The sequence below is a fragment of the Phanerochaete carnosa genome, assembly GCF_000300595.1.
Source record: "Phanerochaete carnosa HHB-10118-sp unplaced genomic scaffold PHACAscaffold_11, whole genome shotgun sequence".
Classification (NCBI taxonomy): Eukaryota; Fungi; Basidiomycota; class Agaricomycetes; order Polyporales; family Phanerochaetaceae; genus Phanerochaete; species Phanerochaete carnosa.
In genome coordinates, this window is record NW_006767638.1 from 1184866 (window position 1) to 1197539 (window position 12674).

Sequence of the window (12674 nt, forward strand, 5' to 3'; positions counted from 1 at the left end):
AGTGATTGCGCCGTAATTGCGCCGTAATTACCGAGGAAGATGTGTTGGGAGAATATCAGCGTCCCAGTGAGATATATGCTCACCGACGAACTCTGATTTTGGGAAAGCAACCTGGACGCATGGTTGGATATTTAGTTTGAGTCCTCGCAGGGAGGTTGGATCTAGACATACGTCCTAGTATGGAAACCATTGCCTTTGGATCCTAACAAATCCAAATAAACTGACGTGCACTGCCCACGTGATAAATGAGACGATCCCAGCTCCTGCATTTGACCACCGTGTCATGCTCGACGGAACTCGGTGTGTGTTATTTTGATTACACTGCCAGAAATATTTACATGCCTTCAGGCTGCGACAGTCCTGGTATGAAGCGTTAGAGAATGCGCAGACCACATTCAGGCAGCATCTCACTTCGCACTCGGCGCCGGAGTGGAAGCGGGTTAATGTTGAAGGTTCACAATCTAGCGTAAAGGGCAAAGGAAGAGCCTCGGCAGAGCCTCATCTCACTGATGTCTTGCTCCATCGCAAAGTAGTCAAGGGAGAGCCTGTGTATCGAGCAGTCTTAGACGTGTCGGCAGCAGATGAGGCGACTTCGACACTTGAGGCATGCAAGGCCGTACTGGCGACACCGGAGTTGAGGAAGGAATGGGATACTGCAGTGGAAAGGGCGCAGTTGCTTGAGATGTTTGATCAGGCAACGAGGATATCGAAGACGAACTTTACGCTGGGTTGGCCCGCGAGGTGCGCAGCATGTTGCAATGGCATGTTCAACTGTCTCACAAAAGGACAGTCCCAGAGACGCTGTCACTATTTCACGAACATTTAATGATGCAACGACCCTCATCGACATATCTACATCTCTCCCTCGTTCACCTGATGAACCAACCTACCTGAGACCTTCCCCGCCCTATGTTCGCTCTCAAGTAGGTCGTGAGTATCATCGTCCCGTCATTCGGCTTTCATGTTTGACCCGCATACAGTCTTTGCTTGGTGTATACAACAAGTCCAACAGGCGAACGGCACCTCTCGTCTCCGTTTCACCTGCTTTTGGCAGCACGATCTCCGCGCCTTGTGGAACTTCGGCACCACTTTTAGTTTCGGACAGCAGCTCTGTGCGATGATGGTCGGCTTCTACAAGACTGTCAAGACCCGTGGTCCCCGTATACCTTTGCTTACAGGGTACGGCAACGGCGTATCCGTGGAGCGAGTTCGTTTCCAAGTTGACAGGGAAGCTCTGACCGTGGACTACTCTATCGTTCCCGAAGACGATGATCATTCGAAACAGACGCATGCCCTTCCTGGTGAACAAGGCCTGGAAGAGTTGTCTGCAATCCGAGAGCATCGGCGACTGACCCGCTCGGTTGAGTGGGCATTGCCTTCTGGTGAGGGCTGGGACGTGCAGGTCACCACCAAGGCATCCTGTGATCAGGTTGCTCACCTGCCATGGACGGCCCATGCTTTCCGAGACAAGTCGTCGTTGAGTACCAACAAGAACAAGGACAAAGTGGTGCTCAGTGTGAAACACGCGTCTCTTCCAAACGACCACTCGGTGCTGAAGGTTCGCGTCGTTATCGAGGTCTCTGGCCCATCGAGCGGATGGCGTCTAAACGGCATACCGCAATCAATCGAAGAAGTGGAGGAGCGCGACCCTTCGTACTTCATGTCCAAGTCCATTCTGCAGGACACAACGAGCTTGGCCGATGTCAGCTTCCGGTCCCAGTCGACCCAAAACACATCTACTACCATCGGCACATCCAGTACGTCGACGATTCCAGAGCCTCCACCAATTGCGAAGGTGACTACCGAGCGCCCGGCCGCTGCGGAGCGGTCCATACTCTCTCGTGTCAAGAGAAACTATATTTACTTCTCGTCATTGCTTCAAGAACCGGAAGCTAAGTGGAAGCGGAGTAAGTATTGGGCGCATATATTCACCTATCGCGTGGTTGCTAATTTGCGTCGTAGCTACCGAGGCCAAAGGCGTGTCGGTAGCACAGCTGGATTCCATTGACCCGACCCTCGTGGTGTATAGGGCGGAAGCGACGTTCGTGGGCCTTGGACTTTGGGACCTATACGCCGCCATATCCACGCCCAGTGCTCGAGTGTTTTGGGACAAGCTGTATGACGACGCAGCATTTCTGGAGGACGTTAACCAGCTCACCGAGCTGTGGCATCACAAATCAAAGCCGGCTTGGCCAGTAAAGTGGGTCATGATCGACCAACGCTCTTTCGTTGACTGTATGCTGAATGACCATTTTCTTAGTGGTCGGGATGCTGTCGTGCTGAAAACGGTGTACAAGTCACCAACTACTATCCACGTATTCTCGTTCTCCGCGGACGATCCAAACCTGTTCCCAATGATACCTCCAGTCGATCCTAACGTAATCCGTACCCAAGTTGACCTGCAAGGATGGGCAATAGAAGCACTTTCGCCTACAACGACTCTCGTCACACTCTTGGAGCAGTCAGACCCAAAGGGCTGGTCGAACAAAGGTTCAATACCACAGCAAATGATATCCTCTGTTGCAGGCATCGGTGAATTCGCGATCAAGTGTGGCGGGCCACCCATTGTTACCCGTCTTGAAGGCGCGAAGGCGAACGACATGCGGTACGACCATGACAAGGGCAGCTTCCGGATTGAATATGAGGGCAGCCCGAGCCGAACATCGTCAGCTAACTCTGAGACGAACAACGAAATGCCCTCGACCCCAACGCCCATGGTTGAATGCGAGCTCCGCTGTGACCTGGACAACTGGGCGACTTCGCTCGATATAGTCATCGATCCTCCACCACAGGCGATCGTGGCCTTGAGGCGGCATCGCCTTTCATCGGCAGGCGGCGGCCTCTGGCTCACCATCACACACGACGCTATTCACGCAGGCGACGAACGTCTCCAGGTAATCGTACGGCGATCTCCTCAAGGCGTCGCAAAGGAGAAGGGGTTGGTCATGGTCAATGGTGCAAAGGTAGAGGTGGACGTTGAAGAGCTGCTAGATAAGGAGATGAAGAATCTTGCGAAGCAGAAGCGGATTAAGCCCATCCGCATACCGCTCGATCAGCCGCCCGTCATGGGCGTCATCCGACGGCGCAAGGCAGAGTGGGACGCCGACGAGAGCAACACGGCTGATGATGGCACATCCTCATCGGCACCTGCGAGCCCAGAACAGCTTTCGACCTCAACTCCGGCATTTGCGACGGCGCTCACCAAATACTGGAGCTACGCCGTCGAACAAGCAACCACGACGACACAGCAGGCCGTTGCCGCCGTCACCCCAGCGATCGCAGCTGGCGCAGATGCGACGCCGTCCGCTTCTAAGCCACCGATGCAGTACGCGCTCGAGGCCTTGTCGTACCTCCAAGGTTTGCACTCGCGACCCGCGAGCGACAGCTGGACGTTGGCCGCCGGCAGCGGCTTTCCGGTGTATCGCAAAGTTGAGCCGGAGATCTCAGCTGTCATTCCGGTCCACAAGGCGGAGAAGGTTATCGAAGGGGTCTCCGCAGACGAGATTGCGAACGTTCTCGCGAGCTATGAGTCGAGGAAGCAATGGGACACACGCTTCGACTCTGCGAAGGTCTTTGAGTCGTTCGGATCGCTGTCTTATACCGCATTTGCTGTCCACAGGGCAGGGTTCCCCTTCCGTGATCGTGGTTTCTACTTGGCAAACTTGCTCGCGCAGGCCAATCTTCCCCGACGACCCGGTGGCGACCCAGAGCATGCGAGCGACAACAGGACGGCGATCTTCCTCGTATCCGCATCTTTCTCGCCAGAGTCCGTCGAGTCGTTTGCACAAACGAAATACAACCCACAACAGCTGCCTGTTGGTCGTGTCTTTGTTGACGGGTGGATCTTGGAGACGCTGGACCCGTACAGCTCGGAGAACTACGCCATTCCATCGACAAGATGCACGAGAGTCGTCGCTGTCGACTATGCCGGCTCGATTCCTGCGGCGGTGAATTCCAGCGTCAACGCGTCCTTACCGAGGAGCATTATTCAGCTAGAGAGCTATTTGAAGAATATTTCACCACCACCGTTTACACGCATACCACCATCTGGCCTGCTGATCTCAAGCAAGACGGAATCAGACTCGAGTGAAGACTCGTGGATTGTCCGGAGACGAGACAAGGACCGTATTCTGGTGGCGGCGAAGTTTACCCCTGCGGAGCGATCCTATCGCAGCACATTAATGCTCGATACATCGCGCAGAAGGTCTGAATCACCGACGCTCAACATGGCTGAGCGCACACCAAGGCCGAGTTCGATGACCGTGCGCCCGCAGACACCGTCGCGTGTAGACGGCGCAACTCCCGGCTCCGAACCGGAATCACCTTCGGCTTTCGCTCCACGAAGCCCGCCTGCGACGAGGCGCTCTGACTCTCGCGATATGCGTTCGTCGTCGATGTTTACCGTTCGCGGAGAAGTCAAGTACCCGACGGACCTCTTGGTCGGCGAGCTGGTTGTGGACACTAAACTCTATCCGGCTGGCTATGCAGTCGTGCTACGTTCTAGGATTGACAAGGGCAAGCAGAGTCTATCGCTTTCGTCGCTAGGTGAAGACCAAGTCAGCGCGAACGCGCTACCCATCTCTGTTGCCGCTTTCACCATGCCCCCGTCCCCACTGTTGTCCTCGGGCCTCAACACAGATCGCCCACCATGCCACTTGCTGCGGCTTACACTGCCCACTGCGCAGTACCAGGTGTCCACGATCCAGGATCCGCTGACCGGCGAGACGCGCAGCGCACCGCCTAAACCTCAGTGGGTGCTCGACCTTGAGGACGGCCGGGCGGTCATTTCCGTCGAAGTCAAGCCCGCTGCTTTGCCTTCCGCAGAAAAAAAGGACAAGCTCGACAGCATTACAGTTGATGGGAAGGAAGTCGCGGTCCTGAGCGAGAAGGAATCTCTGACGAGCATCGGCAGAGATGAACTTCTTGATGGGCGTACATCAAAGATGGACTTGCTCGTGAGGTATGCAGTCCCGTTGATCGCCAGATGCTCACCACGCTGAGTCTTGTTTTACAGGACAGCATCAAATGAGGCGGTTCCACCAGAGCTGCAGTCGCCGATAGCGGTGACGACTCATCTCTTGGACAAAGCTCCTTCTCCTGCGACAGATGCGTCCACAGACGACAGCACTGTAGGCCAGGCCGCGGACACACCACCTGCCACTTCACTCGAGTCTGATGAGAAGGTGGGTACACTGCTACCTGCGAATTACATCGACTGAATTGCCGCGTGCTACAGGTACCACTGGTAATGACGGCTTCCCACGATGGAGCTGCCGCCGACGGTGCGAGCAGCGGCCTTCTACGCTTCCTCAATTCATACCCGAACCCTCTGACGCGGTTCACGGCGCCTTCTCGTCCGCTTCTCAGGTCGTTATCGGGCTCGACAACCGTTTCCGTGCAGTCGTCGAAGCCCCCGGGCGCTTTGCCGGAACTTTCGAGTCCATCTGTCGCGACGCTGTCTGCGCCGCGCGAGAACGTACCTGCGTACCCGCTCTCGACCGTTCTCATCGCTGCGCTGATAGCGTTCCTGATCGGTTCGCTGCTGCGCTCGATGCTAAGCCCGGCAGATTTTGTATATGTCGTCTCAGACCCTAGCGATGTCGGGGACGTGAGCTCGGGCTGGCGTGAGATTCGACGACTGTTCGAGTTGAAGTATATAGTTGGTGGATGGGACTTCCAGGTTGCTCTTGTGCGGCGGCACTAGGGATTTGCATGTAGCATTCTAACCTAGAGGATCTAATATGTGCGCCGTTATCTGTACTCCTCCTATACCCTTGTACTCCCTGCATATACTACTACACCATCATCTGCTCTAAAGAGGAATATCGTGCCTCTTATACCTGGGTGCATTCTAGGAGGGCTAAGCACCATACGCACGAGAGACTTGTGTCAGTTCATACCATCAATAAAATATAGCTAGGGCAGTTCGACTAGTACGCCGGTGACTGCCATTGTGATTATGGGTAAACGGGTCTCAGAATCGACCTACAATCAAAGTACAACGTGGCACACCAATATACTAGGCTAAGAGTCACATCATCACCACCCGAAGCGTTTGCGTGGTGCACGCGTCCCAACTACCCGCGCGACCACACACAGCCCACCAGGCGTTTTTACACATGGTGGGTGCGTCAGCGACCTTTGGCGGTGTACTCTGAACGCCTTCACCGTTGTCAGGTGAATCTAGTGCGATGCAAGAACTGCGACGTAGCAACAGTCTTCGCGCGGTAAATCCATAGACCGTTTTGAGCAAAAGCCGAGCCACGAAGCGATTTGCTCTTGTGGCCAAGGATACGAAGGCATGTCCACTGTGAACGTGCTCACTAAATGCCGTTGCTTGAATCCATGTAGTGGATCTCAGTGCTGACGTTATGTCGTAGTGTTGAGAAGATATATTGCTTCAGATGTTCTCAAGATGGCTGAAACCATGCAGTACACCCATAGCTATTATTCTTTGTAAAGTGTAGAAGGTTGGTAACCAGGTAAGCTTAGCGACGAAACTTTGGATGAAACTTCGGGTACAAATAGAGGCAAACAAATACCGCGTACGACGATTGCAAATGCCGATCTCTCTCGCACGATAGGATATTCAGGTTCCCGCAAGCTTCGTGCTCTCATGGGGTACTTATATCTTGCACCGCAACCACCTGTAAGAAAGTAGAAAATTCTCATTGGCCGGCGCCAGCGCCCCAAGTTTCAGTCTATAGGTCCCATTGACGATTCAAGAGAGCCTCGGATGCCTCGTCCCGTTCCGAGACCTGGTCGTCCTGTGAGCAGTATGCGTCATATCTTGAATATGAAGTCTCCGGGACACTCTGACCACCTTGCTTGCTGGCACGCCAATTGCCTCGAGGCTCCAGCATCGCACCGACCACTCCGTTATCGACGATGATCATACTGTTGTAGCGATGCCGCAGCCGATAGTGGTCTCCTCCTGGTCGTTCAGCTCCGGACTTAATGCCTCTATGACAACTATGCAACCTCGGATCTGTGAGGTATCATACGCTAGAGGCTTGACACACTCCCGTTGGCGTGCTTTTGTAAAACTCGAACACATGCGATTTTAGGTTGCTCTGGTCCGGTGGCAATGAGGCGGCGCAGGCGCCTAAAGCCAAGGGATATCTCGCAGACTCGGGCTCTTGGTTACGCAGCTCCAGCAAGACATCGACATAGATTAAGACAGTGTGCAGTTTAATAGAATACTCAGCTTCGCTGTACGACGCTATGATACTGACCACCAGTATTTCACTTGTTTTCCGTGTTTACTGCAGCTGAAAAAGGCAATCGCTTTGGGATGCCGCGGCACAATTAGCGCCGTCGGCGCTGTGCGGTTCCCATCGCCTGCCACACCTCTCGTCCCTACCTCCATCTCCTGCGCATCCCCCTGCTGCTCAAGAACGCCGTATCGCAGGGTCATCGTACAGATTTCCTTGCTTTAAGCCGTTACCGATCCGTTTTACAGCTCCTAGAGCGCACCAACGCCTCTGAGGCTCGTGGCGTTCTACCGCTCGCGGCACCGTCCTTTCCCCGTCCTGGGCCCCCGGGCGTGTAGGAGCAATGTCAGCGAACGATCCACCAAACACAGAAGGCACGCAATCCTCAAACCCTCAACAGACGGACCCCGTGCTAGACTGGGAAGGGGACAAGATGTGCGTTTGCGCCCGCTGCCGTCGCAAGATTGAGCTTATGCTCACTGCTAACCAGGTTCAACATCTACATCCACGACTACTGCGAGAAACGCGGCTATATGAAAACAGCTGACGCGCTCAGGGAAGAAGCTGGAGTCGAGAAAGACGGCGGTCCTCCAATTAACGCGAGACAGGGTCTTCTCTTCGAGTGAGTGTAATCATTCCCTGTCTATCCATCTCTAATCTTCTTCCGTAGATGGTGGAGTGTATTCTGGGTCCTCTTTGGTGCGAAAAGTAGCGGACAAGGGACAGATGATGCACTTCTCTACACCCAGGTGCGCGTGCTCGTTACTGGCTGGCTGCTTATTCACTCATCAAGTCTCGTAGTATCAAACGCAAATGGCTGCCCAGCGACAGAACGAGCAGCAACAACAGGGCTCGCGCCCACCCCCTCAAGCACGCCCTCCTGGGCAGCCGCCGATGTCCCAGCGACCGGTGAATGGAATCCCAAGACCTCCCGGCCCAGGTGCTTCCGCCATGCTCAACGGTGTTCCTCCGGCGAACGCTATGCCGGGGCAGCCGCCCCAGATGGCAAACGGCATTCCGAACGCTTATCCGGGTGCAATTCCACCGCCCAACGGTGTCTCTGGTCCTGGTGCGTTGCCGCCAAACGGCCAACCTACCGGTGCCCCAGCGCACCAGCCGATGGTTCCAGGCCAGCGTCCGCCTATGGCATCGCAACGCCCACCAAATGGCCAGCCGTTCAGATCACCAACCATGGCTCCGTCGCCGCAGAATCCAGGTATGCCACAACCTGGTCAGCAGCCGAACCCGATGTCAGGACCCTCGGGGCCGCAGCCTATGAACCGCGGTCCTGCTCCCATGGGGCCGCCTAATGGGCAGCCAAACATGCACGGCGGCCCGATGGCAGGTGGGCCGCAGATGGCCCTGCCTCACTTCCCGCAGCATGGGACGCCGAGCCAGCCCAACTCCCCTGCTGCCGCGCAAGGCATAACCGCGCAGAGTCCTTTACTCGCAAATCGTCAGATAAGGCCGCAAGATCCGATGCGCCAGCTGCAGGAGACAACCATTAACCAGGACTTATTAAAGATCGAGTCTGCGAGGCTGCCTGAATTGAAGCACGAAGCTGGTTTAGCAAATAAGGATTTGCCGTCGTTGACGATGGACGACAAGGTTTGATTGATTATCTTTTAGTTAGCTTGTCGGAAGTTAATGAGCGAACACTCTTAGCAACGAATAGTCGGTCTGGCTAGGGCTCGTGGACTATTGCCAAAAGTTTCAGGTCCGGTTCCGCCTAACGCCATTCCTGGTCCCTCCAATCCGCAACCTCAAATGCAACCAAACCAACGCGGGCCAATCGCTCAATCGCCGTTGACAGCACATGGTCAAATTAATCGGGCCATGAAGCGAAACAGTACTTCTCCCGACGAGAACGTAGGTCTTGTGTGCAGTTTGCTGCAGATGCTGGTGCTGATATATTGGCGTAGGGAGAGCAGTCGCAGTCCAACGATTCTTCGCCGCCAGCGAATAAACGTTTGCGGAAGTCACCGGATCAGCCGCCAATGATGCCGATGGGTGGGATGCCCGGACAACCTCCGCACGGACCGCCCAGCGGAACGATGCCTCGGCACGGTATGGTTCCGTTCGCGGGCATGCCTAACAACCAGCCTGCGATGAACATGCCAGGAGGCCATACGGGGACGCCACATATGGGGAACGCTATGCTCGGGCATCAACCCCACATGATGACGCCACAGATGGCACAGGTAAGCCTTCATACTACGGCGTGTATGTATCGCTCATGATTCGTTGACATCGTAGCACTCTCCGCAGTATCGGCAAACGATGCACGCGCTGCACAAGAACAATATTAACAATATTCCTCAAGGCCCATTTAACCTCGCTCCCAGCGCGAATGCGTCATCACCCGCGACATCTGCCGAGTCGCCGTATAATAACAATCCTGATCAGCAGCAGCAGCCGCGGCCGGGTGCAAATCAATATGTCATGCCGGGCATTCCGCCAAACAGGCAGCCGGTGCCAGGACAGAAACATATGATGATGCCGCCCTCGCCGGGTATTGCGGGCAAGAATGTGGGAGGTGCACCGCAGGGTCCTGGTGGCCCAGGAGACAAACCTGGCGATGGTAATGGAATGAATCGGTCGCCTCGCAATGCCGCACCGGCACCAGGGCAACAGGGTCAACCAGGGCATCCAGGGCAGCAACCGGGTCAGTCAGGTCAGCTAGGTCAGCCAGGTGGACCTCCAGGGCAGCAGCCACCGCAACAGCCAGGACCTGGCCCGATGAACCCGCCTGCGGGTGCGAACACGGCGCCGCAGACACCGAGCGGTGGCAACGCGCCTGGTCCGAACATGCTCAACGCGAATGCGGCGCCTGCAGGCCCGGGCCCGCAATCCGCGCCGCCACAGATGCAAGCGACGCCGGACATGTTCGGCGCGGATCTGATGAGCGCGAATTTCGAGTTCGGCGGGTTGGACACCACCATGTTTGGCCAGAACGACCTCGGTAGCATGGACTTTGCCTCGGACTTCAGCGAATGGTTCAACGACCCGTCGATCATCAGCGCCGACAAGATGTGAGCCGCGATCATGGCCTCCGGGCGGGCTGTCCCTGGTTTCTGTGCGTCCGCGGACGTGAGGCACGTGTGTGCTATTGCTGCTGTGCTGTAGGATTTAATTTGGATCCGGACATGGGTTATTTGTGGCTGGAATATGCTGCTTCTGTTCGTCGCTCTCCACATCTTACCGCTCGCGATATCGACATCCCCCCGCTTCACCTCCGTTCCCACACCCACACGCCCCCTGTTGTAATCCCTTGGTTGATAGGTATTTATCGCAAAATCCTGCTTGCCTGCCTGCCGGGGCGTCGCCTCCGTTTTATTGCCCCTTTGCTCCTCACCGGCCTCGCTTCCCGTCTACAATGTAGATATCTCTCTTTTTCTTTCTCTCTCCCCTTATACTTGCTACATAGTTGCTGCTGTTTTGCTGCTGTCTCTCTGCCCTTTCTGTTACCGTACATGTTCTCATTTGTGGTCATCTGACGAGTGTCTCTTCTAGTGTATTTCTGGATGGAATATTTTCTTCCCTGCGCGCCTTTTGTCTGCGTTCGCCAATGGGTATGGCTCTGCCTGGTGCCTTTGTGGCATCTCTGACGCAAGCCAGCTACAGTATTTCGCGTGATCAGTCCTGGTTCGCCTCGAACTGCGGCAACGATTCTGCAAAAAGCCGACAAATGCTCTGCTTGCCGTAACCAGAAGTTCCCACATAGTCTTGCCGCGCATGAACAGCCTTCAGCCACTTTGATTTATATCACATCCAAGAGAATCCCTCTGATTGACATCTTGCTGCTGAACTGTTGTGGCCCGGAAGCCTCCAAGTCGCGAAGCGAGTTGCAGCCTCTTCGGCTGACTTAGCAGCCGGATAGCGACCGTCTAGACCTGCTCGTGGTCACCGCCGAGCGAACTCTCCATGACTTGCCAAATCGACCAAATTTTGAGTTAACACGGTCGCATCGTAAAGGTACCGCAGTGTACCCTCCGAAATCAACCGGATTATGATCAAATCACTAGTACTGTCGCTTGCCATTCCCTATGCCAAGGAGCGAGAGGCAAGCACAACCCCACCTTTGTCTTAGTCCTTCTCTGACGGCATATGCTACAGCATACGAGCTCGTCTCAACGAGCCCACCGGTCCCGCGAGACCATGGACTCCTCCTCAATACCGCTGTCCCAAGTGTAAGGTCTCACGCAGCCCACCAGGCGTACTGCGGTGCTAAATGCCAACCACATAACTGCCCTAGATACGTGCACAATTGTCTGCACCTCCTAGGCATCGGTAAGCATTCAACATGTGCGACATTCAGCAATTGACTTCGATAACCTTAGTTATACTGTACTATGACCACGCAATCACATTCGATGACGAATATTGGCTTGTGTGGCGAACTCCAAATAGTGGTGCCTCCGTTTTCTTCCTCGTCAATCGCTACTTCTCGTTCTTTTCGGTAAGGTGCGAGACACTACGTTTTGACACGCACTGACAATACATCCAGAACATTACTATAACTGCGGGCAACTTCTCTTCGTTCAAATCCGTTCAGGTTAGAGCTGAGTTGTCACTTGCATGTCCAACTGCTAATATCCTCACGCAGAGGTCAGCTTTTTACCCCCTCTATTAAATCACCACTGCCAGTTATTAATCATGAGGAGATCCAGTTGCGCGCATTATACATTCTACCGACAGTTGAGCCTAATCGCCACACAAATCATTGTTGCGGGTGTGACCCTCTGTTATGTTGCTTTGACTGATAGCTAAGGCCTTGTTCAACCACAGTTATACAATTCCTGAGGACGTATGCTCTCTACGGACGCGACCGCCGATTCGCCGTCGTTGTAGTGTCCGTGGCAACTGTCCTCGCAGCGCTCTCGATTGTACGTGCGTTCAACTTCGCCTGAGAGGTACACTTCCTGATAGTGATACACATCCCCGTAGTGGGCTGTCATAGACGAGAAATCCACATACACGGTTGCGCAAGGATGTCATGCAGCGTCTTCTCGGATATCGTACGTCGTCTTGACTTCTCGATGATAGGCCCTTTTGAAAGCTTCTCGCCTCATAGAGCAATACATCTCGCCGTCGCATGGGAAGCTTTGTTCGTCTGGGATATGATAATCTTTTTCTTGACTTTCTTCAAGTCTGTCAAAAATCGTGATCAGTACGGAGGTAGAAGTGGCAGCCTCGCCAGTTTGATATTTCGCGACGGTGAGCGCAACGTAGTTATGAAGCTTATGGAAGCTGACGAAGCGCCAGGGGCGATATATTTTGGGTGCGTATTCGTTCCTGGGTGGTCTCAAGCGCAATTCCTCAGAAACTCCAGAGTGATGGCGTGCGCTCAGTGCTCGAATACGTTGACTTTCTATGTATGTACCCTAACACCCTACACAAGCATGATCTTATCCCGCCTTTTCAGCTCTCTCCGGTGTGTACCAAACAAGCGGCAGAATC

At 54.6% G+C, this 12674-nt stretch overlaps 3 protein-coding genes across 3 annotated transcripts; all 3 read left to right on the forward strand.

Annotated features, from left to right (window-relative positions):
- Positions 1-283: 283 nt before the first annotated feature.
- Positions 284-5830, forward strand: PHACADRAFT_213599 (uncharacterized protein; the record flags this gene model as incomplete). Its single annotated transcript, XM_007400907.1, has 8 exons — positions 284-300; positions 349-741; positions 791-930; positions 981-1907; positions 1963-2200; positions 2261-4960; positions 5015-5183; positions 5237-5830. The coding sequence occupies 8 exons, from the start codon at positions 284-286 to the stop codon at positions 5702-5704; spliced, it is 5052 nt and encodes a 1683-aa protein (XP_007400969.1). The 3' UTR covers positions 5705-5830.
- Positions 5831-7375: 1545 nt separating this feature from the next.
- Positions 7376-10749, forward strand: PHACADRAFT_264139 (uncharacterized protein). Its single transcript, XM_007400908.1, has 7 exons — positions 7376-7649; positions 7705-7836; positions 7885-7963; positions 8016-8822; positions 8880-9083; positions 9137-9415; positions 9471-10749. Exons 1-7 carry the CDS (start codon positions 7558-7560, stop codon positions 10248-10250), a joined length of 2373 nt encoding a protein of 790 aa, XP_007400970.1. The 5' UTR covers positions 7376-7557; the 3' UTR covers positions 10251-10749.
- Positions 10750-11311: 562 nt separating this feature from the next.
- On the forward strand, positions 11312-12643 carry PHACADRAFT_188242 (uncharacterized protein; the record flags this gene model as incomplete). The annotated part of the gene is made up of 7 exons (XM_007400909.1): positions 11312-11673; positions 11722-11769; positions 11883-11946; positions 12003-12100; positions 12162-12232; positions 12289-12431; positions 12480-12643. Coding segments are annotated over exons 1-7 (744 nt in total), but the record flags the coding sequence as incomplete, so codon positions are not given.
- Positions 12644-12674: the final 31 nt, after the last annotated feature.

Coding starts and splice junctions, on each gene's coding strand:
- PHACADRAFT_264139 (XM_007400908.1), top strand. CDS start 7,558: ATGTCAGCGAACGATCCACCAAACACAGAAGGCACGCAATCCTCAAAC. Junction 7,837..7,884: donor AGACAGGGTCTTCTCTTCGA/GTGAGTGTAATC, acceptor CTTCTTCCGTAG/ATGGTGGAGTGTATTCTGGG. Junction 9,416..9,470: donor TGACGCCACAGATGGCACAG/GTAAGCCTTCAT, acceptor TTGACATCGTAG/CACTCTCCGCAGTATCGGCA.